Source organism: Eulemur rufifrons, chromosome 2 (assembly GCF_041146395.1).
Source record: "Eulemur rufifrons isolate Redbay chromosome 2, OSU_ERuf_1, whole genome shotgun sequence".
In the NCBI taxonomy this organism is placed as follows: domain Eukaryota; kingdom Metazoa; phylum Chordata; class Mammalia; order Primates; family Lemuridae; genus Eulemur; species Eulemur rufifrons.
The window spans coordinates 12,277,979-12,304,374 of NC_090984.1; the positions used below are offsets into that span (position 1 = coordinate 12,277,979).

Sequence of the window (26,396 nt, forward strand, 5' to 3'; positions counted from 1 at the left end):
TTTAACGTTCACACCAATAAACATCATATACAAGGTACTTGTCAGTGATATTAAGAGGGTAAAGCAGGGTGAGGGGAGAAAGAGGGACAGGAGGGGGTCTATTTTGTCACCTCTTTGAAGAGGTGACATTTATTTATTTATTTATTTTGAAGAGACAGTCTTGTTCTGTTACCTAGGCTGGAGTGCAGTGGTGAGATCACAGCCTGGAACTCCTGGGCTCAAGTGATCCTCCTGCCTCAGCCTTCTGAGTAGCTGGGACTAACAAACAGGCGCGCACCACCACATCCGGCTAATCTTTTCTTTTATATTTTGAAGAGATGGGGTCTTGCTATGTTGCCCAGGCTGGCCTCAAACTCCTGGCCTCAAGTGGTCCTCCCACCTTGGCCTCCCAGATTGCTGGGATTACAGGCATGAGCCACCGTGCCTGTCCTGAAGAGGTGACATTTAAACAGAGCCCAAACAAGGGAAGGGTTTCAAGCCATCTTGGGGAGAGGTGTACAAGGGAGGGGGACGGGGAGGGCAAAGGCCCTGAGCTGGGAATCAACTTGGGCGTTGGGAAGACACAAAGAAGGAAGGGGGAGAGTGAGAGGGGAGTGTCCGAGCCATGTTGGGGCGGGTTGTGCAGAGCCCCTGCTGAAAGTTGGAGCAGGAATAAATGTCCAGAATTTGGGTATGATATTTTGTCCTCTTTATTTGGGGTTAAGCCAAGTGGCCCAGACCTGCTTGGAGACACCTCCCTGAGAGCAGCAGAGGCCTCGGAGTCTCAGGACTCGCAGCCATGGGTGTGCATGTATTCAGAAAACTCCTCCAGCTGGTCCAGCAATTCCTTCTTGCTCACGTCTCTGTCTGATGGCCAACGCATGAGGAACGTCTCCTTGCCCAGGACATAGGTGTAACTGTGGGCAGGAGACAGCAAGAAGGCTGAGGAGAGCCTGGTGCCCCTGGGGGCTGCTTTGGGACCTCCTTGCTTTGCCCCTCTGTCTGGCTTGATTGTCTTCCAGAGCCTTAGCCTGTAGTGTCCATCCACTCCATAGGGCTCTCTCTGGTCTTCCAGCTCATACCCCTGGGAATTAGAAAACGCTCCCCTTCCCCTGACTCCTTACTGCCCTCTGTTGGAAAACTGAAGTAATGAATACCCACATCATCTGGGTGTGAATGGTAGTCCCTGGACTTGTGTAGTGCAGAACCTGAACCTCCATTCAGGGCGGCCCTGAATTCCCAGACCTCCTGATGATATAGGTCCAGCAGAAATTGTGGAATTGGGGCTGGGCTAGGGTAAGGAAGGAGGCCCAAGCCAGAGTCCCCAGGGCAGTAGGAGCCCCTCACATACTCAGATTTGACTCTCCACAGGTCTGATGTCTGGCCCATGATGAGGTATGATTCCTGTTCTTGCAAGCCCAGGGAGTCATGGCAGGTGGCGTGGGAGACAAATTTCTTCGTGGTGAGGGGCACGGCGAGGTCCGTTCCTGGAGGAAACCCAGTATGTGACAGTGCATAGGTGTGGCCCTCCTCCACACTGGGGCCCCCAGGGAGGGCCCCAGGCCCCCTTCCCTGTCACCTCTGACATACCACTCTTGATGATGACTTGGAGTTGCATGTTGTAGTAGATGTAGGGGTTGGAGGCGGAGACCTCCACAGAGTCCAGCCTGACCTTGTACACTGGGCAAGAGTGAGGACAGGGGGAATCGTGTTGGTGTCTGGCCTGGAGGTGGGCCCAGCCTGCCCCTTGCAAGTCACACACTCACCGAAGTCCACGCCAGCCTCACAGGCCGCTGCCTGGAGATCCTCCTGCCTCAGCCGGCTGCTGCCTTTCCTCGGGGACAGGCACTGTTCTGGAGGGTCGGGCAGGTCGCTGCTCTGGCTGCACTGGGGGAGGGGCCTTCCTCCTGTCTGCCCCCCACCCACCTTCCCATCTGTCCCCAGGCCCCCGACCCTCGGGCCTGTGGGTCTGGCCGCCTTTCTGATCTGTAGGACTCTCTGCCTCTCTGTCTCTCTTTTTGGTCGTTTTCGTGTCTATTTCTCCCATCTTAGTCTCTTTTATGTTTCTCTCGGTGTCTGTGAATCCACCTCACTTGATCTTTGCCAATGCCAGTGTTGTCTCTCTGTGTCTCCCTTTCTGTCTCTCTGTCTAAGCTCAGCCCAGATGGCAGCCAGGAGGAAGGGAAGGCGTTACGGGCTCCTGGACCCCCAGCCAGGCAGCCCCAGCCCTCCGGCATGGGGTTAAGCCTCGGGGCCACATCTCACCCTCTGCACATCTGCAGACGTCTTTGTGGCAGATCTTTCGCAGGGAAGATTGCTCTGTGGGCAGGTTGTAGAAAGCGCTGCACCTCCGTGCTGTGAGGGCGGGGCAATGCCCGAGGTTGGCTTGGGCCAGTGTTTGTTGGGGTTTTGGTACCTGCCTGGCCCCGCCCCTTCAGTCCCCGCCCCCTGCAGGCCCTGGCCCCACCCCCAATAGTCTCCCCCCCCCCTGGCCCCGCCCCCTCTGGTCCTGCCCAGCCACCTCCCTCGGCAGGCCCCGCCCCAGCGGAGGCCCCACCCCTCTTGCCCCACCCCAATCCTGGCAGGCCACGCCCAACTGCCTTTTGGTTTTGCCCCAGCTTGTTCCTGGCCCCACCCACTTAGGTCACCCCAGAAGGCCACGTCCCTTATGGCCACCCTTGCCCAGGCCCCTCTTGGCCACGCCCCGTCCCTCATTCCCTGGCTCCTGGCCCCTGTCCTCTGCAGGCCTCGTCCCCTCCCCCTCCCGGGATACCTCTTCACCCCAGCCCCCTGCTCACAAGGCTCGTAGTAGTCATAGACGGTGACCTGGGCGGCCTGTAGGAACTCCGCTTGCAGCATCCTGTGGACGCGGAAGCCCAGCACCGTGTCTTCCTTATGGGAGAGCTGGAGGGCGCGGAGTCTTGTCTGAGCTGGCCAGGGCCACTGCCCATGGGGCAATGACCTCATGGCACTGACCACAAGGCCTTGGCCATTGGCATTAGCCGTGACCACTGACCATGTGGCCTTGACTACAGGCATCCCAGCCAGAGGAGCTGGCCTCAGGGGGCTTGGCTCTTTGCAAAGACTGCCCAAGGGACTGACCAGGTTCTCCACTCTCTGGGCTACCCACCGAGCCTTTCTCACCTTCTCTAGGTAGAGGACAACTGTGCTGTCACTGGAGCTTGTCTTGGTCTCATACTGGAAGGCGTACATCTCCACGTCGCTCGTGAGCTGGGGCAGAGGGCCGTGACGGGGGGTTGGCACAGAGATTCCGAGGTCCCCCCACCCCAGCCCCAGGAACTTCAGTCAGTGTGGAGTAACTCCCAGAGCTCCCAGCCTTCGTCCAATCAGTCCCACTATTGGGGAAACTGAGGCCCAGGCAGGGAAAAGATTTGGCTGAGACCATAGAGGGAGTCACCCAGAATGGGGCATCAGCCCAGGGTCCTTAACCTGAGTAGACGCTGCCCTGCGCCCACGTGGAGTTGTGGGATGTTGCTCAGTAGTGGGCAGGTAGGGTCTGCATTACCTGTTTGAGGTCATCCTGGTTGGGGTAGAAGCCGGTGAGCAGGGAGACCTCCATGATGGTCATTGTGGCCTCTCGGTTGCCCTGGAACCTGGGGATTTCACAGCCCCAGTCTCTCTTCCCACTGTCCTCCTGCCTCTGCCCTCATGCTCCCCACCACCATCATCTCTTGCCTGGACTAATGCACTAGCCTCCTCCTGGGTCCCCCCACCTCCGTCTGCCCCAACAACACAGAGCTTTAGCAAGCAGAAATCTGATGTCGCTTCCTTGTTTAAATTACCAAATGCCTTGTCCTACGCTTTACAGCCTTGCACATCACCTTCTCCCAAGCCAGCCTCCATTTGATCACTCTTAGCCTCATTTCCTCTCCTGCCACTGGACCTTTGCACATGCTGCTGTTCTCTCAGCCTGGAATCCTCACTTCTCTCTCTTCATCCTGAAACACCCTTTCATTGTTTGGATCTCAGCTGACACATCACTCCTTCTGCGAAGCCTTCACTGACCCCCACACTGGATCATTCTCTGATTTGCTGCCTGTGACTCTGTGGACCTCCCCTTGGCCATTTTAAATCAGACATGCCATTTTCTATTGGTTCTGGGGGATTATTTGGTTACTGTCTGTCTCCCCTGATAGGCTGTGAGCTTCGCCAGGGCAGGGAGGGGTTGTCTTGCTCATAGCTGGGTGCCCCCCCCCCCCAGCTCCTAGAACAGAGCCTGGCACACAATAGGTGCTTAATACATGTTCGTATTTGGAGCAAACCTGGGCAAGAGAGATGGTGGGACAGGGGTGGGGGCTGGGGTGTCTGGAGAAGATGAAGGGAGTTGTGGGGTTTGGAGCCAGCTTGGAGCATCTGAGTCATACAGCATGTTGGCGAAGTAGAGCATGTCATTTGGGGACATGCGGACATGGCAGGATGGGAGTCAGAAAGGAGGACAGGCATGCACAGGCAAGCTCGGCTGGTTCCCACCCTCCACTCAGCACACAGGAAGGGCGCTAAGGAATCTGGGTACCAGCGAACAGGACCCTCCTCCCACCCCGTCCAAGATCCTGGTGCCCTGACCTTGTTTCCATGTGGAGCTGAAAGGTCTCCTCTCCTTTTCTATTTTCTGCAGAGAGAACACAGCAGTTTAGAAGCTGGGTAGCACGGTGAGTTAGGGCACAGCTCTGGGAGCCAGCTTCCTGGCTTCAAATCCTGGCTCTGCTGTGTGACTTTGGGCCAGTTGCTTAACCTCTCTGTGCTTCAGTTCCCTGATCTGTCAATGGGGATCAGAGTAATCCCAACCTGACAGGGTTTTGGTGAATATTAAATGAATTAATATAAGTAAAGTGCTCAACATAGTGCCTGATCAGTGCATTGTAACTGTCAGTTATGATAATGATGATGATGGTGATGAAGGAAGAGCACCCAAACGAAAGGCTTGGTTATTTGCAGTCCCTAAAATTCCTGGAACTAGTGAGGTTTATTTCCTACACTCGAACAGTGGGCTCCGAATAGGAGGGTCCTCTCTCCTTCTTCTTGGTGCCCCAGGCTGGGAATTGTAGAATCCCATCATTTCTGAAAATTTCCACAGCCCCCAATCTGGTCCAGCCCCACCATCCTCTCTTGTAGACCTGTGCTGGGTCATGTCCCTCCTCGGCTCAGAACCCGCTATGGCTCCCACCTCATGCAGAGCAAAAGCCAAAGTCCTTACTGCGGCCAGCAGGTCCCTACACTGCCTTCCTCCCATCGCCTCTCCAACTCTTTCTCCTAAAACTCTACCCCTTGCCCACACTGGCCTCCTCGCTGTTTTGTCAAACACAGTGAGCTCATTCCTGCCTCAGGGCATTTGCACCTGCTGTTCCACCTGCCTGGAATGCTCTTCCCTCAGATTCTTCTTTTTCTATTTTTTTTGGACATAGGGTAGCTGAGACTACAGGCATGCACCACCACACCCAGCTAATTTTTCTATTTTTTATAGAGACGGGGGTCTTGCTCTTGCTCAGGCTGGTCTTGAACTCCTGATCTCAAGCACTCCCAGAGTGCTAGGATTACAGGAGTGAGCTATTGCACCTGGCCTCCCTCAGATTTTTCATGGCTCATTCTGTCCCTTCTTTCTCGTCTCAGCTCAAATGCCACCTCCCCAGAGAGCTTTCCCTGGGTCTCTCTCAAGCCTGTATTCCCTTTTCCTACTTTATTTTGTACGGTACTTACCGTCACCTGCTATTATGCTGTTTATTTATTGGTTTATAGTATAGATTTATTTATTGGGTTATAAATAAATAATAGTATGAATATAATATATTGTAATTTGTGTATTATTATTATTTATGTCCTCCCACTAGAATGTAGCTCCCAGGAGAAGAAGGAATACTTTCCTTTTCATGCCTGTATTTCCAGGACCAAGAAATGATATGGCTAATTTCTTGTTGAATGATTAGATCAAGCAATACATGTGCTTAATGAACGACAGTCAAAATAAAATAGTAGAGAAGAAGGATTGGGTATCCCTGGGTCCAGTTTTACCTTCTGGGGTACTTTGAAGAGTCACATTCAGGTGGTACATGTTGCAGGTGTCCTCCCAGGACTCTGGGGCCCTGTGGTACATGGTCAGGATCTGCCAGGGCAGGAGGGTGGTGTCACAGTCCATTCCCACCCACTCGCCTTCCTTCACACCCCAGTGTTTGACTGCCCAGGTCTCTGGCCATGTGGGGATTTCACTGCAAGATCCGCCTCCTTCAATTCATAGGTGCAGTGGCCAGAAGTCTCTGGAGTCTAGACCAGCTCTGTGTCATAGAAATTCCTGCAGCAATGCGAATGGTTTCTATCTGCGTTGTTCAATATGGCAGCCACTAGCCACATGTGGTTGGTTCAGTTGAGAAACTGAATTTTGAATTTTCTTTAATTTTAACTCATTTGAATATAAATTTCACTGAGGGCCAGGCATCATGGCTCATGCCCATAATCCCAGCATTTGGGGAGGCTCAGGCGGGAGGATTGCTTGAGGCCAGGAGTTTGAGACCAGCCTGGGCAAAATAGCAAGATCCCATCTCTACAAAAAAATTTAAAAATTAGCCAAATATGGTGGTGCACACCTCTAGTCACAGCTACTTGGCAGGCTGAGATGGGAGGATCGCTTGAGCCCAGGAGTTCAAGACTGCAGTGAGGTATCTTTGTGCCACTGCACTCCAGCCTGGGCAACAGAGCAAGACCCCATCTCAAAAAGAAAAAAATTTCACTGAGGCTTAAGGAAGAATGTGATTTGCCCAAGATCACACAACAAAGTCACAGATTCAATGGTTACTCCATTGCCTGAAACAGGATAGGAGGCCACCTTCTGGTGAGCAAAAGGGCTGCCTTCCTGGACCATAGGGCATAGGGCTGGAAGATATAATAGAGCCACTTGCTCAGAGTTTGGGGGAAGGGTGAAGTCATCCTCTGAGCCTTGGGAGGTATCCTAGAGGGAGACTCTTCCCTTGGAGAATCAAGGAAGAAGACACCCCCCAAGGGACTCAGCATGGGAGAAGCAGAGGGGTCCAGTGACCTCTGGCCTCTACTTTCCCTGACTCTTAATTTAGAACAACTGAAAAGCATTTTGAGCCTCCATTTCCCCTCCTGTTGAATGAAGTCCATACCCTTACCCACTTCCCAAGGTGGTTTTGAGGTGTCATTAGTTTGTTCCCAGTAAATAGTAGTGCTCCAAATTATAGCTAAAATTATTGCTAATTTTGATCATGTCTTGAGGTCTAGGACTTGCTCCTACCCCCCAGCTAAGGGTCTCTAGAGTGGGTGCTGTGGTCTGAATGTTTGTGTCCCCTGCAAATCCATATGTTGAAACCTAATCACTAATGTGATCTTGGACTTCCCAGTCTCCAGAACTCTTAGGAATAAATTTCTATTGTTTAGGCCACCCAGTTCATGGCATTTTGTTATAGCAGCTGAATGGGCTAAGGTAGTCGGATACCAGACCTACCGAGATGGTTCCTTTACCACTGCCGCTGGCTTTGATCTCTAGATCATCGTTGGCAAAGAACTGGAGAGAAGAGAGAGAAGGATGTAGGGTTGGAGGAAGCAGCAAAGTGTGAGTCAGGAGGAAAGCACACACAGGTACTGGGGTCTTGATATTTCCCCAACTTGGGATCTAGTGATTCATCATCCATGACTCCCCATGCAGATGGTTTTACTTTTCCTTCTTTATAGAGCATTTGTGATGTCTACACTGTCACAGGTCAACGAGGACTGCGAACTCAGGCTGTGTCCTCCTATGCGTCTCTCTGGAATCTGTCTGCTTTGCAGCATCTCCCAAGTTCCCCACGCAGGGAGCCCCCACAAGACCCTTGTCACTGGCACCTCTGCATCTAGTCTTGTTTGCCTCATTACACTCTTCTCACATCATCTAGAGCAAAATTTTAAAAAATTCACCTCCATCACATCACCCTTGCTAAAACCCTATTGCCTAAAGCATCAAGTCCTGAATTCTTGCCATGGCTTCCCCAGCCCCCATTGCTGCTCCCTGACAGGCTACTTACTGTCTCTTGTGTTGTCCCTATGAACTATTCCTGTGCCTGGCTCAGGGTCTCCAGTCTACACTGTTACCTATATCCTGACCATTCTTCCCCTACCTCTGTTTTCTTCATCTCAACGACTCCTATTCCTCCAGGGATCTTTATTAAACATATGTGTGACCTTAGGCTAGTTATTTTTCTTCTAGGTCTCTCCAGTTCCCCATCTAGAAATCAAAGTCAATAATAGCACCATTGTGAGGAATAGATAGTTTCATATACGTAAGTATGGTGCCTGGCAGCCAGCTAACAAACATTAGAGGGTGCCATATTTTATATATTTCATAATTATATTCCAATTATGGATATTAATATGGTATAAGTGAGATGATGTCCCTCATTCCTTGCAGCCCGCTTCCTACTTAATTTTTTCTATACCACTTGTCACCCGTTAACATACTAGATATTCTACTTATTCACATCTCTTTATAGTCTATCTCCCCTACAAAAATATAAAATTCTATAGGGGCAGGATTTTTTTTCTGTCTTACCTTTGGCTGTATTCCTGGTACCTAGGACAGTATCTGGTACACAGTAAGTGCTCACTAAAGATGTGCCAAATGACTGAAGCTTAAATGACGTCCACCTCATGGACTAAATTCATGGAGGTTATCTTTCTCCCCACGCCCAAATAATTTTTTCCTTTACAAGTATTTTTCTCTTCCCCTGTGCTACCCAATGCCACCTCTGCGTGGACTCCTGTCTCCCTCTCAGTGCTGTACCTTTGCCGACCGCTGCAGGTAGGCATTGTTGTGGTCAATTAGCCACTCCACGTTCAAGGCTCTCTTGGGGACACTGATCTGGACGCGGAGATCCTGGTCGCCCTCGAAGGGGACAGCTTTACGGAAGTGGGTCAGGGCTTCGATGGCCACCACTGTGGTCTGGGTGTTGGGATGTGGCAGAGTGTAGAGGGGTGGGGATCAGCACCACGGACAGAGCCCCAGGAGCCACCCGGGAGGCGCGTCAGCACCACGGACAGCTCCTTCCGGTTGGGCGGGGCACGTCAGCACCTCGGCTAGCGCCGCCAGCACCCTTCTCCTGGGGCAGGGGGCAGGGGGGTGTCACCTGGGTGGACAAGAAGCCTCCTCCCAGCTCCCGCTTCTCCAGGAGCCACTTGGCGATGGCTTGCGTCTCATTGTACCGACCCAGCGTCAGCTTCTGCATCAGCGCATAGGCCGTCGCCTCAATGGTATACAGCGAGCGCAGTTCCCACTCCTTCACCCGCCAGTGGCTTTTGTCTAGAAAGAGTGATGCCCGCCTGGTCACCCAGAGCTGGGCCCACCCACCTCGACCTACCTTCTCCTTGTGGCCCAGTCTTTCTCATCTACCGTTTAAGCCCTTTGTTGAGGGAACGTGTGATCATTTTCAGAACCAACCTGTGAGACGGGACTCTAACTATTTAGAGATGGGGAAACTGAGGCTCAGAAAAGCTCCTCCAGGTCCCTCCAGTCCCACTGCAAGCAAGTGTTCCTCACCCCACTTCCTTTGATTCGGTGAGTAGAGAAGATGGGATATGGACCCTTGGGGATGAGATAGGACCCCTCTTAATAACCCACATTTTATGACCTCCTTCCCATCCTTGATCATGCCAGGAGCTCTTTCCCACGACAGGGTGTTTGCACGTGCTGTTCCCTGTGCTGGGAATGTCCGTGGTGTGCTTTTTTGAGCTGTCATCCCACCCCTCCAATCTATACTTCCCTCCTCTTGCCATCTCTCCCACTCTACCTCCCACTCTATTATCATCTCAGTGTTTATCTCAATTTGCATTTTTTAATGTTTAGAGACAGGGTGTCACTCTGTCCCCCATGCTGGAGTGCAGTGAGTGGCACAATCATAGCTCACTGCAACCTTGAACTCCTGGGCTCAAGTGATCCTCCCACCTCAGCCTCCCAAATAGTGGGACTTTCAGGTGTGTGTCACCACGCCCAGGTAATTTTTAAATTTTTTTTGTAGAGACAGAGTCTTGCTATGTTGCCCAGGCTGCTCTCAAACTCCTGGGCTCAAGCAATCCTCCCACCTCAGCCTCCCAAAGTGCCGGGATTACAGGCGTGAACCATTGTGTCGGTCCTCAGTTTGCAATTATACATTGATCTGTTTGTGTTCTGTCTGCCTCCCCCAGAGATGGTGACACCCTTGAAAGCAGGGACCCTGTCAGCCTTGCTCACCTTGGTCTCTCAGGGTCTGAGCTCAAGCGTTGGCACACAGTAAGTGCTCAGTAAACACTAAATGATGAGTCACACATTGTTGCACTTGAGTTCATGCCCCTTCCCCCACCCCGTGAGTGTAGTTAACACACAGTTGGTTAAGAAGTGCCCCACACCCACCGAGGCTGGCAAAGCTGTCCAGGCGGTCATTGGCTCGAGGGCTGTTGGCGAGGGCCAGTGCGTAGGAGACTATGGCTATGGCAAAGGTTGTCTGAATGTCAGGGAGTTTTCTCTCCAGGAACCCACGGGCTTGCTCGATGCTAGCAACCAATTTCTAGAGGGTAGGAGAGAGGAGGCCATAGAGAAGTGATCAGAGAAAAAGTCCTGGGAGTTAGAGGAGAGAAATCTAGAGGGACACGAGAGTGGGGGAGGCTCCTGGGTGCAGGGGCTAGAGCGCCCTGCAGACCCTCCTCCTCTCTCTGGGGTCCTACCGGTACTCTCTGGCTGCACAGCTCCTTTCCCTCGTGTAGGGCGATCAGGACAAGAGCTGTGAGGGATATGTCCGCCTCGGAGCCTTGGTAGCCGCCCTGTGGATGCAGAGACATACCCGTGATGCCTCCTGCATCTTGGGGATGCCTTGCCCAGCATTCTTGCCTGACCTTGAGAATGTCCCAGGTGCACAGCCCTGGGCTAGGTGATGCTGGAGGTGGGATGAGGAGAGAGAGAAGGAGTGAGTTGGGGATTTGCCTCTGTGAGGTCTGCCCTACTAGTAAAAGCTAGCAGCCCCAGAGGCTAAGCTGTCTGCACCGTCTCAGAGCATCCTGGCAGTAGCCCCATTTTACTGATGAGAAAACTGAGGGTCAGAAAGGTGAAGTGTCCTCATTGCTAGTAAATGGCCAACTCAGGCTCCAAACTCATCATTACCCACCCAGCTTTCACCCCCACTTCCTGTCTTGAGTTGAATAGTGTTCCCCCAAATTCATGTTCACCCAGAACCTCAGAATGTAACCTTTTTTGGAAATGAGGTCTTTTGCAGATGTAATTAGTTAAGTTAAGGAGAGGTCACACTGGGCCCTAAATCCAATGACTCATGTCCTTATAAGAAGGTCATGTGAAGATGCCCAGAGGGAAAAAGGCCATGGGGAGATGGAGGCAGAGATTGAAGTGATTGACAGCTGTGAGCAAAGGAGTGGCAAGGATTGCTGACAACCACTAGAAGTTAGGAAGAGGTTAAATAAATAAATAAAAAGTTACTTTTCCATAGAGCCTTTGGAGGGAGCATGACCCTGCCAACGCCTTGATTTTGGACTTCTAGCCTCCAGGACTCTGGGAGAATACGTGTCTGCTGTTTTAAGCCCCGCCCCCCATTGTGCCACTTTGTTACAGCAGCAACAGGTTACTAATACCTCTCCACTACACCCAGCAGTGTCCTGTTCCCTCTTGGCATGCAGAGCCCTGGGTTTTGTTTGAATGGCCCAGGCAGGGGGCAGCGGGCACCTGCATGGATGTCATGACCACAGGGCCCTTCTCCAAGAAGTGCCCGTCCTCCGCCTGCGTCTGGGTGATGATCCAGTTGGCACTGGCGCAGACAGACGCCAGGTCGAGCAGGCTGATTGTCATTGTAGAGTAGGCCAGAGAGAAGACCCGGAACACATAGCTCGTGAGCCTGTCGGGGTGGGGGAGAGAGAGAGAGTGATGGCTGGGATTGGCCGCCAAGGGGCCTCAGGGGTGGGGGCGTCTACACTCTGGGGGAGTCCACACCATGTGTCACACTGCTCCAGGCTGACCCCATTCCTGATTCACCACTCCCCAGGGCTGCCAGGCTGGAATGCCATCAAATATGTGTTCAACACCCCAAGACCCCACAACCCTGCGGTGTGATGCTCTTGGGCCCTTGAACCCCACGCTGGGCCCTCGGGCTTCTGGGGTGGTGGTGGCAAGAGATACAGGGTTACCCTCACCAGGTGCTTCCTGGGCTCCCCTTGGAGGTGTGGTAGGTGCCGTCTGCGCTGCGGTGCGTCAGCATCCGGATGTAGCCTGAGGAAACAGAGCAGGGCTTGTAGGGAGAGTCTGTGTTTGGGCGTGGTCTGTGCAGGGAGGCTCAGTTATCAGGAACAATGTGGGGGGGGGACGGGATCTGGGGGTGACTCAGGGATGTGTCACACCTGGAGGTAACCTGGAGGAGGAGACCCACTGTCCAGGGGTATTAAGGAGGATCATGGCCCAGGTATGACTTTGGGGACCCAGATGTTTGTATCTGTCTGGGGGTAATCCAAGAAACTACCACCTTGGGGACGCAGGGGAAGGGCATGCCTGGGAGTCTCTGCTTGAAGGGATCGGGAAAGGTGTTGTCCAGGTGTAACCTGGGAAAAGGAGCAACCTGAGGGGCCCTACATGAGATTTTTCTTGAGGGTTGTTTCTTGGATGCAAACCTGGGGTCTTTGTTTCCCCAGGGGAGGTTACTTCTGGGTATTACGTTGGACAGGTACCTCTTAGGTATATTCTGACTGTTTCCACCTGGGTATTACCTAATGGTTCCCTGTTTGGGTGTAGCATTGGGGGTGACAATGTCTGGATGTTACCTGGGGCGTTATTGTTTGAGAGGACCTGGATGGGAAGTTTGGAGTCTGAGTGTAACCTGGGAGAGGGCTCAGTGTTCAGATTAACGTGGGGGGTGTCTGTGGCTGTCTGGGGGTAACTAGGAGGCGTCCATCTCTGGTTGTTACCTGGGGGGGGGTTGGTTGTAACCTGGGGAGGTGTCATCATTTAGGTGTAACCAGGAGGCCACCCTCTGGGATTATTCTGGGGTTTGCTGCTTAAGTATTAGCTGCGGGTGTCCCTCAGAGGGTGTGACCTGGGACATCGTCTGGGTTTAATATCACCTGGCGGTTTCTGCTTGGGGGAAACCAGGGAGTCTGTTGTCAGACTGTAGCCTGGGGGAGGAGCCAGGGTAAAGGAGCAAGCTTGGGGTGGGTCACAGTTTTGGGGTCACCTGGGGGAACTTGTGGTCTAGGGGAGGAGTCAGACTTTGGGTGTTATTGTCTAGGTGCATCCCATGAGGACCTCCCCCAAGTCTAGGGGTGCCCAGCCACCCTCCCGGAGAGCCCCAGGAGGGTCCCCGCTCTCACCACTGACAATATTCTTCATCACCTGTTCCCTGTGCTCCACCCCGACCTTGCCCCACTGGCCAGTGCTATCCAGATACTGGGTCAGGATGATCACCGACACCAGGGAGCTCAGCGTCTGCTCGGGACAGCCAGTGGGGACCCTCAGCAGCCGCTGTGTTTCTCTGGGTAACAGGCTACCCACGACCGTCTCACCCAGGATGTCACCTGCCAGATGGGTGAGTTGGGTCACACTTGGGATATGTCCTGAGCCACCACAGCTTCCTGATCACCCCACACGACCACCCCCAGCCCCCCTGCCCTTGTGCCCAGCAGACCCTGGAGGACCCAGCTCTGGCACTCCCCACTTCCCCATCCCCCACCCCCAGCACCTTGGACGCTGATAAACACTTCTGCTGGCGTGTTGGGCACCTTGTTCAGAAAGTCCTGTCTTGGCACCAGCTCCACCTGGGTCTGACCTGAGCAGGCACAGACTTCCGTGACAAGGCAGCTCTGCAGCTGGGGAGGTCAGGGTGCACAGAGCCTGGGAGGGGCTTGGACTACCCCTCATTTCAGCCCCATCCTCCTCCCTAGCATGGTCCCGGGATCCCACAAACCTTGGGGGTCCAGGAGGATGCTGTGAGACATTAGCTGTATCTGACCCCCTGCCTGAGGGATGAGATGAAGATACAAGTTAAAAACACCACCACCACCAATAACAATAATGACAATCATAATGACAGTAAGAGGAAGCATTGCTTAGTTGTTAAGAGCATGGAGTCTGGAGCCCAAATATCTGGGTTCAAATCCCAGCTCTTCTGCTTCCTAGCTGTGTGTCCTTGGGAAAATTACTTAACCTCTGTGTGCCTCAGTTTTCTCATCTGTAAAAGGGAGATAATAATAGTCCCTAACTCATATAGTTGTTCTGAGGGCCCAATGAATTAATATTCTTTTTTTTTTTTGAGAGATGGGGTCTTGCTATGTTGCCCAGGCTGGACTCGAACTCCTGGGCTCAAGCCATCCTCCTGCCTCAGCCTCCCACATAACTGGGACTACAGGTGTGAGCCACTGTGTCAGGCTAAGTTAATATTCTTAAAGCACTTATATCTTAAGTCCTGAACATGTGTTTGTCCAGTAGATAAGGTATTTTTGATGAGTCACACACTGGTTGTAGGTAATTTTCCCAGCTCTCTGATTATTGATGGGTATAATTATCTTCATCTTGCAAATGAGGAAAAGGAGGCTCAGAACAGAGAAGTTAAGTAAGTTTCTGGAGGTCACACAGCAGAGATAGGATTTAAACCCAAGCTTGACTCCAAAGCTTCAAAGTGGGGGCTTTGTGACTCCCCCCAAGTCAGTCCACTCACTGAACTTTCAAACCCATTCTCTGGCACCTCACTGCCATCTGGGAGGCCTGTTTGTGGATCCTGGGCCCCCCCTGCCATGATGGTGACCCTGTGGTGACACAGCCTGGGACCCAGGGGAAGTCCCACTGTCTGCATCAGCATCTAGAGGTTGGGGGTGCCCATTACCTGGACCAAGAGGGTCTTCTTCACATGGTCCTGGACCCCGTAGCCCACAGCCTTGACCTCCACATCCACTTTGCCTATTTCCAGAGGCAGAAGCACAAAGGGCACCATCTTGGAGGAAGTTGGGGGCACGACCACCACCTGGCGGGATGGGGCTCCCGGCTTCGATGCACTGCACAGAGGCTCCTTGTAGGGGAACTCCACTCGGACCTAGCGTGGGGTTAGCAGGGAAAGCGTCCTGATGCAGGGGGGGTTCTAGGACTCTAGGGTCACAGTCACTTCCCTGCCCCTGCCCTGAGATGCCTGAGTAGGTGACAGCACAACCTAGTGATGGAGACAACAGACCCTGCCTGGGCCAGAGCCTCCTCCGCCACTTACATACTGTGTGGCCTCAGGTAAGCACCTCTCTGTGCCTCTGAACCAAGAACAATGGCAGTCCCCATCTGATGGGGTTATTGTGAGGTTTAAATAACAAAATACCTTAGAAGCTTTCCAAAAGGGCCACCACGCTACTGACCCACGGGAATAACGCACATACTCCATTCCTTTTCATACAACAAAGCTGGCGGGCATTTGGGTGGGGAGGGGAGGGCTTGGGGCTTCACCTTGACCTGGCGGTCCCTGAAATTGTACAGCACCGCTTGGATCTGGACCTGCTCATTCCTGACCACGGAGGGGGGCAACTTAAGGTCCACAAAGAATGATTTCATCACTGTCAGCTCAAAGGGATCCGAGACACAGAGACCTGTGGCCGGAAGAAGGCATTGGGTTTACGCAGAGGCCAAGCAGGGGGCTGGGTAGGGTCGCCATCCTCCCATTCCCTCACCGCTGGGCTCTGGGGGTCACCTTGTCCGGTCTTGAGGCTGACCGCCACGAACTGCCACGTGGTGATGGAATCTGGCACGTTCACAGAGATGGAGGAGTGCGAGATGCTGCGGGAGGAGACGACACTCACTGAGCGTGTGCCGCCAGGACAGAGCCGCTAGGCTGGGGGTCACCCTCTGGGGGCTGTGATCACTGTTGGGGGTCATAGGGTCACCCATTAGTGACATCATCCCTGGAGGATTATCATTTTAGGGGACCCACTGAGATCTTTATCTCCAGCAGGGGGTTTCCTATCTTGGGGCTATCTTGAGGTTCAATGTCACTGCTGGGGTCACTGTTCATGACCAGCATCTGCTGATGACTGGCAGAGCTGGGGGCCCGATTCTGGCATGGGGGCTGTGCTCCTACCCCGATTTGCTTTGCGGCAGAGTAACCTTCCTCCAGAGCCAACTCTCGGGGAACAAGGTCCGGACAGGCATGTCATCAAGGAAGAGGTCATCAAAGTCTTCATCTTCATCCACTACAGGGAGTGGATATGGGGTGGGGTGTCCTTTATGTCTCTCCTGTGGCCCTCCAGACTCCTCAGTGGGGTCCTCCTTTCCATCCCCCCATGTCCCATATCACCCCTTAACCCATCTCATGGCACTCCATGCCCCTCAGTGAAGACCCCCGCCCTCTGTCTCCTGCTGTAGCCCTCACTTGTCCCCAGAATCAGCTGATCCTCCCGAGCCTCCCGGGTCAGGGTCTCAGACAGATGGCAGCAGTCCAGGAAAGCAGCCACACAGGCTGGACCATAGCGAACATGCCGGGACCTCTCTTCACACGACAGCCCCGCTGGGCTTTCCCGGAGCCCAGCCTCACAGCACTTTCGCTCCAGCCCTGTCTTGAACTTGTTCACTGCGGGGCCAGAGTCAGAGGGAGAGAGGAAGGGTTAGACAGGACCTGAGAAGCAAGGACCCATCCACCTTGATGACATGCACACCTTGCCTCAAGGTGCTGTGCCCAGCACTTTGCCTGTATCTTCTCCCTGAAGCCTCACATTGAATGCACATGGTGAGTTCCAATGAGGAAGCTGAGCTACAGAGAGGTGAATTCACTTTCCCAGAGTCACACAGCTCCCAAGTCCCAAGAGCTTTAGTCCCAAGAGCTGGGACTCAAAATCCATGCTGCTAGTACCACCCAGTGCTGCCTCCCATCCTCCTCTGACTCCAGGCTCAGAGCTGCTTATTCTGGTCCATATCCTGGCCTTGGGGATGACAGGTTTGTTAGAATTGCCCATTGGCACTCAGCACCATTTCTGCTTTTGCCTATATTACATCTTGTACCGCAGAAGCTAGATATCTGAAAATGATATTTCCCAGACTCCCTTGCAGCTAGGCTTCTGGATGGGTTTAGCTGCAACCACTGAGATGCTCTTGTGTAAGATGTGGAAGGTAAAAGAGAAGCAGAAACCATTTTTTCCCCTGCAGCAGTGGTAGCTGATGGGTGGGCTCCAGTCTACGCATGTTTTTGTAATGGGCACAATTCTGTGTTTCGTTATCAACCTAGCCTCGTGAGATATTTTGGCAGTAGTTTCCTGAGCTTTTATGGATTACAACAACTGAAGACGGGTGATCTTGAGTCCCAGTAAACAGCCTTCCAGGTTCCACTCCTATAATCCTTCTTTTTTTTTTTTTTTTTTGAGACAGAGTCTCACTCTGTTGCCCAGGCTAGAGTGAGTGCCGTGGCGTCAGCCTAGCTCACAGCAACCTCAAACTCCTGGGCTCCAGCAATCCTCATGTCTCAGCCTCCCGAGTAGCTGGGACTACAGGCATGTGCCACCATGCCCGGCTAATTTTTTTTTTCTATATTTTTAGCTGTCCATATAATTTCTTTCTATTTTTAGTAGAGATGGGGTCTCGCTCTTGCTCAGGCTGGTCTCGAACTCCTGAGCTCAAACGATCCGCCCACCTCGGCCTCCCAGAGAGCTAGGATTACAGGTGTGAGCCACCGCGCCCGGCCTATAATCCTTCTTATGAGTTTGTGAACACAGAACTCCCGTTATTAAATCCCTCCCTGCTTGAAATACCTAGAGTGGTTTGGGTTTCCTGTTCTAAGCCCTGATGGAGACAGTAGGTTGGGCAGCCAGGAGGGGTATGTAGAACTTTAGCTCTGACCTGCATTCGTCTTTGTCTCCAGCCTCTTCAGAGAGCGGCGACGGCGGCTGGGAGGAGGGTCCTGGGGGCACTTCCAGTCTGGGGTCCAGAGGTAATAATGAGAGGTCAATAGTCAAGATTATTGTCAACATCGTTGATGATATTTACTGGGTGTTGACTGCCCAGTGCTTTATATTCATCACTTCATTTCATCCCACTTAAAAGCTGGGCGATCTTCAACAAGTCACTTAACCTCTCTGGGGATTAATTTCCCCAGCTATGTAAAATGGGTGTAATCAATTTTATCAATGACGACATGCATATAAAAGTACTTAACACAGGGTCCAGTGTGTAGTAATAGAAACTGTTGCTAACATTACAATTTGTCGCTGACATTCTCCCTCCTCATCAGTGGCAATGAAACCTCCATCTTTTATATCACTCAGAATAAAGACTACAATTCCCAGCCTCCCTTGCACTTAGGTGGGGCCATGTGACTGAGTTCTGGCCCATAAGATGTGAAAGAAGTGGGCTCTGCTTTTTTGGAGGGCAACTCGAATTGTAGAGCTGACAGCTTGAATTCGTTAATGATTCTGAATGACTCTTTGGGGAAAGAAGAGGAGCTGTGCTTCACTGCTGAGCGTTGACAATACTTGGTTTTGCATCCTTTAATTATCAAAGAGTTGTTAAACTGACTTCCTTTTTTGAACATGGAGGGTTTGAATCTTTGGCACATGACTGGAGAAATTGGGATATATTTGACACTGTTTTTAAAACTACCCTTTAAACAGAAAAGTCTGCTATTCTAATATTAAAGACTTTTTGATTCATATGGGAATGGGTTACAAATTCAAATTTTCATGTCACTCCATGAGAGGTGACAGATTGCTCACTTGGCCTTATGCCCCCCAATTAATTCCAGAAGGGGCTGAATGTTGGTGGCTATGTTAAGAAAATACGGTCAGTGCCTGTGAAGTCAAAACAAGTCATGATGCTAAGATTGCTTAACTTTTTTCCCCATTCACAAATATAGTTGATTTTGCAAGTAATTAAATGACTAGTATAAAATATGCAGAAACATAAGCTAAATGTCATTAAAGAGGGATGTGTTAGTTTTTATTTTTGTCTGATGTAATTATCTGTAATTTGCCCAATCTGTCTAAACTAGTATATTAAACTAATGTTTATATTAATTAAAAAAAAAAAAGAAAGAAAGCCAGGCATGGTGGCTCATGCCTATAATCCCAGCAACTTGGGAGGCCAAATTGGGAGGATTTCTTGAGGCCAGGCGTTCAAGACTGGCCTGAGCAACATATTGAGACCCCTATCTCTACAAAAATTTAAAAAAATGCTAGGAGTGGTGGCACGTGCTCTAGTCTTAGCTACTTGGGAGGCTGAGGTGGGGGGATCCCTTGAGCCCAGGAGCTTGAGGTTTCAGTGAGCTATGATCCTGCCACAGCACTCCAGCCCAGGTGACAGAGTGAGACTCTGTCTCAAAAAAGAGAAAGAAGTGTCCTTCCTTTCATCTTGCTGCCTGGCATGAGTCAAGGTGAAGTGCTATCTTGTAATATGGCATTGCAACAAGCTGGAAGGAGCCTGAGTTCTCCGAGGATGACCTCTGGACTGTTTTTAAGTGAGAAATAAACTTCTACATTGTTTAAGCTACAGCTACAGTTAATTTGTATCTCTGATACACATGGTCAAATCTATGTCTTTTTTTTTTTTTTTTTTTTTTTTTTTTTTGAGACAGGGTCTTGCTGTGTCACCCAGGCTGGAGTACAGTGGCATGATGATCCTAGCTCACTGCAGTCTCGAAATCCTGAGCTCAAGTGATCCTCCCACCTCAGCCTCAGGAGTAGCTGGGACTACAGGTGTGTGCCACCATGCCTTGGAAACATTTTTTTTTGTCGAGATGGGGGTCTTGCTATGTTGCCCAGGCTGGTCTTTTTTGTTGTTGTTGTTGAGACAGAGTCTCACTTTGTTGCCCAGGCTAGAGTGAGTGCCGTGGCGTCAGCTTAGCTCACAGCAACTTCAGACTCCTCGGCTTAAGCGATCCTACTGCCTCAGCCTCCCGAGTAGCTGGGACTACAGGCATGCGCCACTATGCCCGGCTAATTTTTTCTATATAGATTTTTAGTTGTCCATATAATGTCTTTCTATTTTTAGTAGAGACGGGGTCTCGCTCTTGCTCAGGCTGGTCTCGAACTCCTGACCTTGAGCAATCCACCCGCCTCGGCCTCCCAGAGTGCTAGGATTACAGGCGTGAGCCACCGCGCCCGGCCCCAGGCTGGTCTTGAGCTCCTGGCCTCAAGTGAACCTCCTGCCTTGGCCTCCCAAAGTGCTGAGGTTACAGTCATCAGCCACTGTGCCCCAGCCAAAACCTATGTCTTAACCAACACACAGTAGTATTTTTATTGTTATCCCTATTTTATGAATGAAGAAATTGAAAATCAGGAAAAGTGACTGGCCCATGGTAAGTGGCAGGGTCTGGATTTTAGCCCATGTCTGTTTAGCACCAAACCCCACTAAGCATCACTGCCCCTATTCCTGCCCTTCTCCTGCCCCCCTGCCTGTACCTGAGCTTGCCAGAGTGTCCGTCCCTGTGCTGATTTTCAGGTCCAATCCAGCATCCTTGAACACAGCAAGTCTGTCTTTTCCACTGCCTGCTGTGCAGCCAATGTCATGTTCCTCTACTACATCCCAGACCTGGAGGTCAGGAGAGGAGCCTGAAATTGGGACATATCTGACCCCCTCCAGGGAAGGAGCAAAGGTGTTCTGGAATTGCAGGCTCAAATAATGATTCTCACATCATTTCCCATTTATTGGATCTTACCACCGTTTAGTTGCTATGCTGTGCACCATCTCCCTGAATTCTCACAACCATTGTTGTTGCCCATTTTATAGCTGAAAAAGCTGAGATTCCAGCTAGAATCTCCAGTCAACCTCTTGGCCCAAAGCCCGCATGCTCTCACCTTCTTCTGAGTGAGTTTGTGTTTGCTGCTCAAGACATAGACAGCCTTGTCCACAGCCACTAGCCCCACTGTGGCCTCTGCATCACCTGTCACCTTCAGATCCACTAAACTTTGAGGCTCTAAAGACTGGAACAATCCATCATTCTTTAAGCCAACCTTCAGCTAAGCCAAGAAAAAGAGAGATATCAGGAAAAGGAAATCATAGGCCACCCAAGTCCACTTTCAGGTTTAGGCTCCCTACTGGGAACATCTGGGAACTCCACTAGGCCAAGCCCAACTCCACACATTTATTTACTTGCATCCTCTTCATGCCCTGTGTTGAGCTCTTAAGGCCACATATTCTCCTTTTCCTTTCCCTTGCCCCCCAGACTGGGAACCCCTGAATTTGTACAGACCCTTTCTGGAGCTTTATGATGGTGGACCACAACTACAAGGAGTTTGGCTCACCGTCCCCATGCATCTGTCATTCACATCAATCCATATGGAATCAGCCACCAGCTCAGGGTCCTGGCTCACTCCCCTAGGCAGTAAATAAAAGGCCAGAATGCGGAAGGAGGGCAGCATTTCTGAAGTCACATCAATAATAGCTGACGTGTAGACACTCCCCAGGCTTTGTAATTGATGTTTGGCACTCACAATCTGGCCCTTACTCAAGACCTTGGAGACAAGGAAGGACAAAGATGAGAAGAGTAGGGTCAGCCCTTTCCTGAAGCTGTCTCAGACAACAGTGTGGCCCATAATGTCTTTGTTTCAGCCTCTTGGTCTGAGCCCACCCCAGATTGTTCCTATATTCATGCCTTTTTTCATAGTTCCTCCAACCCAGCAATCCAAGATTGTTCAGGGAAAGAATTTCTTGACTCAGGCCCTGGTCCTATTTCCTCACCAGGATGGTGAAGTGAGTGATCTGGTCCTTTGCTGCAGGGTCTTGATGCCTTGTGTTGAGGCTCAGTTGGATGCTGCTGCCAACCTCTGTGCCCAGTGTCTTTACCTCGATGTGCAGGAAGTTCCCTGACCCATTCTGAGTTGAGTAAGGCCAAGCTGTCATCCTGGCTGAAGCCTGTTCCTCTGGCCGGAGAGACTCCTCAGTTTCCACCTAGGGAGGGTCATGGGCAAGTAAACCTCAATCCTTCCAGCTCACATAGCCCTAACCCCACCATACTTGCCCCATCAGGTTGGTACCAGGATGGGGAGTTGGTGCAGATCTCCATCTGTGTTGATAGTCAGAGTGGCCACCCCATTGGTTGAGGTGTACACTTTGTGGTTTTGGCAGCGGACGAGGACTCTGGAGGCTGGGGACCCATCAGGATTTGAGACGGAGACCTGGGGTAGAATCTGAGGTGAGATGAATGACAGGCCTGGAGGTGGCCTGGCATGAGAGGTAGAACTGGGAACATGATCTGGATAAGACTGCCTTGTACAACTGTATGAGTGGTGCATTGGACAACACTAGGGCACCATTCATATTGGAGATTTTATAAATGGCACCCCCTAGGGTTTTGCAGTGTACAACCATATGTGGCCACCCTGGGAGTTGGTGTGCTGACTGGGAGTGGGAAGACTGGGAGTGGAGAGGGTAGCGGAGACATGGAGAGCTTGTAGGAAACTTGGAGTAGGACTGGAGCCAAAGGATAGCTCTAGCTTTCCTAATGCCCATCCAAATTAATGTACGTAAAAACAGCATGCTTGCTGTGCAAATGTAGCCTCAAGATAAACCCTCAAGCACCACCTGACTGTGGCCTCTAAGCCCCCCCATAGAGAAATTCTGAATCCATCACTGTGCTTTGGGGAGGACCTGGGTTAAGACTTGAGGGGACCTTTGAATTAGTCTGGGGAACATGATGAGCTCAACTTTCAGATGAGTTGGGTGCAAGTGAGTTCAGTGTTGGTTTTTGTCTCCTGGGTGGTCTGTTTGGGGAGGGAGCCCTGAGTCCCTGGGTGGAGTGAGCCCAGACTCTGACCTGAAAGTGGAAAGGCATTCCTGGCTTGAAATACTGGGGTGTCCTGATGAACTTGATGTTGTATGGGCTCTGGACAATCTTCACCCCTGAAGTCTCGGTCTGGACCATTTCACCCCCTGAAGAGACAGGGGGACCATAGAGTCTGCCAATGGGGGTCAATTTCCTGGGTGGGTGGTGGGATTGGTATGGGAGCCTTGTCTTGGGGAAGGTAGGGAAAGGCAATAACATCATTCCAGCTTCTTCCAGCCCTTCTGGTGTTTTCCCATTTCTCTGATGAGGAAACTGAGGCTAAGAGATAGCCTGAGGTCACATGGGCAGAATGTCTGGGCTGGGAAATAACACCATGTCCTGGCTTCAGCCATGGGCCTGGGTGAGGGTGGCACCTGAGGAGAACACGGTGACATTGACAAATATTGAGGCTCCGATGAAGTCCTCTTGTGGGCCTTGGAATGCAGCCATCAGTGTGTCCTTCTGGAGGGAGATGTGGCCCAGGCCTGCAGAGACCTGTTCTTAGTGCAAAAAAAAAAAAAAAAAAAAAAAGAAGAGGATATGGCTTTTTGGGAAATGATACAGGGTGGAGTGTAGGGGAGGTAGAGGAGGGGCCAGGATTCAGTCACCTCCACCCTCTGTAGGGAGCTTTGGATAGGGATCCGGCGGGAATCCAACTTCACCCCGAAGATGGCCAGAGCATGTCCATCCACTGGCTTGTTGAATATATACCTAGGGGACGGAGGGCCGTTCTGCTGGCTCTGAAGCACCCACACACCTCATGTGGCTGCAGAGACAGCTGTGCAACTTTGGGAAGGGCAGAGGTGGCCTTTGGGAACTTAAACAACTTCATGGCTGCCCCACGCAACCCTGAGAAGTGACAAATATGTCCCATAAAGCCTTGATGGGTTGCAGATGTGGTCTGTGTCATCTTACAAGATGGTAGAGGTAGCCTTACAGCCTTGTGGAGCCATGTAGAAGTCTGGACAACCCATGAGGTGGCAGAGGTGGCCTGCACAGCCTCACCAGGAAGATTGGGTGACCTGTATAGCAGGTTAGAGCAGTGGGAATGATCTGTATAACGTCCAGAAGTGGCAGACATGGCCCGTGCAACCTCAGGTGGTCAGCACAGCCTATATGACGTTACGGAGCTGCAGAGAGGGTCTGTAAAGGTCGTAAGACAGCAAATGTGGCATTTGCCATCTCACAGAGCTGCATCCTCATGATGGCAAAGGAGACCAGTACCACCTCGTGGACTTTCAGAGGTGGCCAGTGAAGTGGCAGATGAGATGAGACAAGGTACAGCTTCACTAGGTAGACAAGGTAGCCTGTACAATCTCACAGACTTGAAAGACGGCCTATGACCTCGCAGGTGGCAGGGTGTGGTCTGTGTGACCTTATGGGACAATGCAGGTGGGCTAGAATGTCTCCTGGGTGGCAGAAGAGTGTCTCTGCTACCCTAAGCGCTATGGAGGTGGCCCACTTCTCTCTGCCTATTCAGTTTCTTTGTGCCCCGGGCCTCCGGCAAGGCTGGGGATAAGGGAGCTCACCGGGCTTGGATGTCAACGCCCAGAGCCTTGTCGTTGAGGTAGAAGAAAGTCTTGTTGGGAATCAGCTGGACCTCAAAAGATGGCAGGACTGGGGGGACAAAAACAACAGGCACCCTCAGCATTGCATTGTGCCTCTTGTCCCCTCCCTGCCCTGCTCCTTCCCCGGTGACTCTGGCAACCCCCAAGGGCTGGAACATGTGGTCTTGTCGACCAGCATCTACCTAGCCCAGGCCCTGGGACACAGCAGTTGCGCCATCAGCCCCCTGCCTCCCCGCTTCTACCCCCATCCCTGTTCCTCTCGAGTCCCATCTTGCTCTTTTGGCCCACTGGCATCTCACCATACTCCTTCACGTCGAAGGTGGCCTTGAACCTCTGTTTGGGGGCACTTGGGTAACTGGCTTCAATGCTCCATGTCCCAAAACTGAGGCACAGAAAGTTAGGAGAGCTGGCGACAGAGCGCGACAGCCTCCCGCGCCCTCCCGCGGGCTCCCAGAGGGCACCTGACGAGCTCTGGGAGGTCGAAGGAGTTGGTGAAGAAGCCCTCCTTGGCCAGCAGAAACTGGCTGATCACGGTGACACCCTCCGGGTTCTGTGGGGACAGGGGTGGGGCTGGTGACTGCCCTCTGGGAGGGGCCCTGGCAGTCCATGCGCCGAGGCCTTCAGCACAGCATATACCCCTGGAGTCTGGGGTCCACCCTCCTGCATTGGCAGAGCCACCTTGATGTCCAGAGTGAAGGTCCTTGTCACAGGATCCATCTTGTGGTTCACAGTGAACACCCGGTACTGAACTGGGGGGAAGATTGAGATGGGGACTGAGGGAGGACTGAATATTGGATAGAGGAAGGAAGGGAGAGAGTTTGGAGAGGGAGGTGGTGGCCTTTAAGATCTGGGGCAGAGGGAGATCTTGGGAGATGGGGAAGATTTTAAGGGATGGGAACATATTGAACATGGGAGGAGTCTAGGGGTGAGAGTCAACGCCTGCCCCAGGCCAAGTGCCTGGGGGCTGTACCCAAGTGCTCAGGGGTGTAGATGGGCTTGTCGGTCTGGATGAAGATGTAGCCAGCGTGGGGAGCCACCAGCACCATCTTCTCCATGTACGAGGGATCCGAAGTGGGTGCCCATGCTACCCGGATGACGATATACTGTTGCCCCAGTTGTGGGGGCTTTATCAGGCTCTCAGGAACCTGGGGAGAGAAGCCCACCCTCCTTAGGCTCAGCTGATGTCTCCCACCCTGGGGACAAATCCTTGGGCCAGATCTTGGGAGGAGCAACTGAGTGAGGGCCTTCTGGCTCTGCCTTTGGGAACAAGGTCACCATGTGCAGCTGTGCAGGTTGCTCACTGCACAAGGGCACCCAGCCAAGGAAGGATGGAACCCAGTCCATGCTCAGCTTCCCAGGCTACCAGCAGAGGGCACCTTTTATAGTTCGCACAGAGACATCATATGGGCTAGCAGCGGGTTTCTGAGGCCCAGGCTTGGGGGACTTTGACTTCTAAATGGACAGGACATGAGAGGAAGAGTAAGTACATGCAGGCCCTGATTCTACTCCCTGGAAACAGTGTCCCTTGTGGGAAGGCCCCTCAGAGTCTGCCGCTCTCTATTGCTGACCCTTCCTCAGTGGCTGGCCACCCACCCTGGCCTGTCACCCACCCTGGCCTGTCACCCACCCTGGCCTGTCACCCACCGTCACAGGTGTCTGGTCCATAAAGTCGTTTCCCGGCGAGAGAACAAGACGACTCCGAGCCACCAGTGTCTTCCTCATGGGGAAGTCCCACACCGTGAGGTTCACTTCAAGGGCCCCCGAGAGGGGCTGCCCAGAGTCCGAGTGGGCCTGGATGTGGATGTTCTCGGGGCTGCCGACCCTCAGGACTCGGGGGGTCACCAGGATGTACCTGCCAGTAGACAAACACAGGGGCAGGGAGGGACTCAGGAAAGTGACACAGAGCAGATGGGGTCACAAAAAGGGAATCGTGCAGACGTCAGACGTGCAGGAAGCCGGCCGAGTCCCCTAGACTCACAGAGGGTCAGCGTGGGTCAGGGGGTTCCGCAGGAGAAGCAGAAGCAGCCCCAGGGGCCAGCTCACGTCCATGGCGGGTGGGAGGGTGCTTTGGAGCCACGGGCTGCAGATGTCTGTCCCCTTGCCTGCCCTG

General features: G+C 52.3%; 1 protein-coding gene across 1 annotated transcript; it reads right to left on the minus strand.

Moving 5' to 3' along the window:
- Positions 1 to 671: 671 nt before the first annotated feature.
- On the minus strand, positions 672 to 26,396 carry LOC138390035 (complement C3-like). Its single transcript, XM_069478850.1, has 41 exons — positions 26,265 to 26,396; positions 25,931 to 26,138; positions 25,257 to 25,431; positions 24,965 to 25,035; positions 24,748 to 24,836; positions 24,586 to 24,668; positions 24,248 to 24,335; positions 23,327 to 23,429; positions 23,093 to 23,213; positions 22,710 to 22,825; positions 21,931 to 22,071; positions 21,635 to 21,844; positions 21,199 to 21,408; positions 20,752 to 20,913; positions 20,356 to 20,485; positions 17,801 to 17,878; positions 16,344 to 16,541; positions 16,053 to 16,164; positions 15,666 to 15,751; positions 15,425 to 15,564; positions 14,823 to 15,029; positions 13,908 to 13,959; positions 13,683 to 13,769; positions 13,315 to 13,518; positions 12,148 to 12,223; positions 11,684 to 11,852; positions 10,678 to 10,773; positions 10,367 to 10,520; positions 9,108 to 9,280; positions 8,765 to 8,923; positions 7,454 to 7,513; positions 6,007 to 6,097; positions 4,564 to 4,609; positions 3,506 to 3,593; positions 3,124 to 3,210; positions 2,778 to 2,883; positions 2,245 to 2,334; positions 1,746 to 1,832; positions 1,570 to 1,659; positions 1,331 to 1,466; positions 672 to 896 (listed from the first exon to the last, which is right to left on the minus strand). The coding sequence occupies exons 1-41, from the start codon at positions 26,333 to 26,335 to the stop codon at positions 764 to 766; spliced, it is 4,983 nt and encodes a 1,660-aa protein (XP_069334951.1). The 5' UTR covers positions 26,336 to 26,396; the 3' UTR covers positions 672 to 763.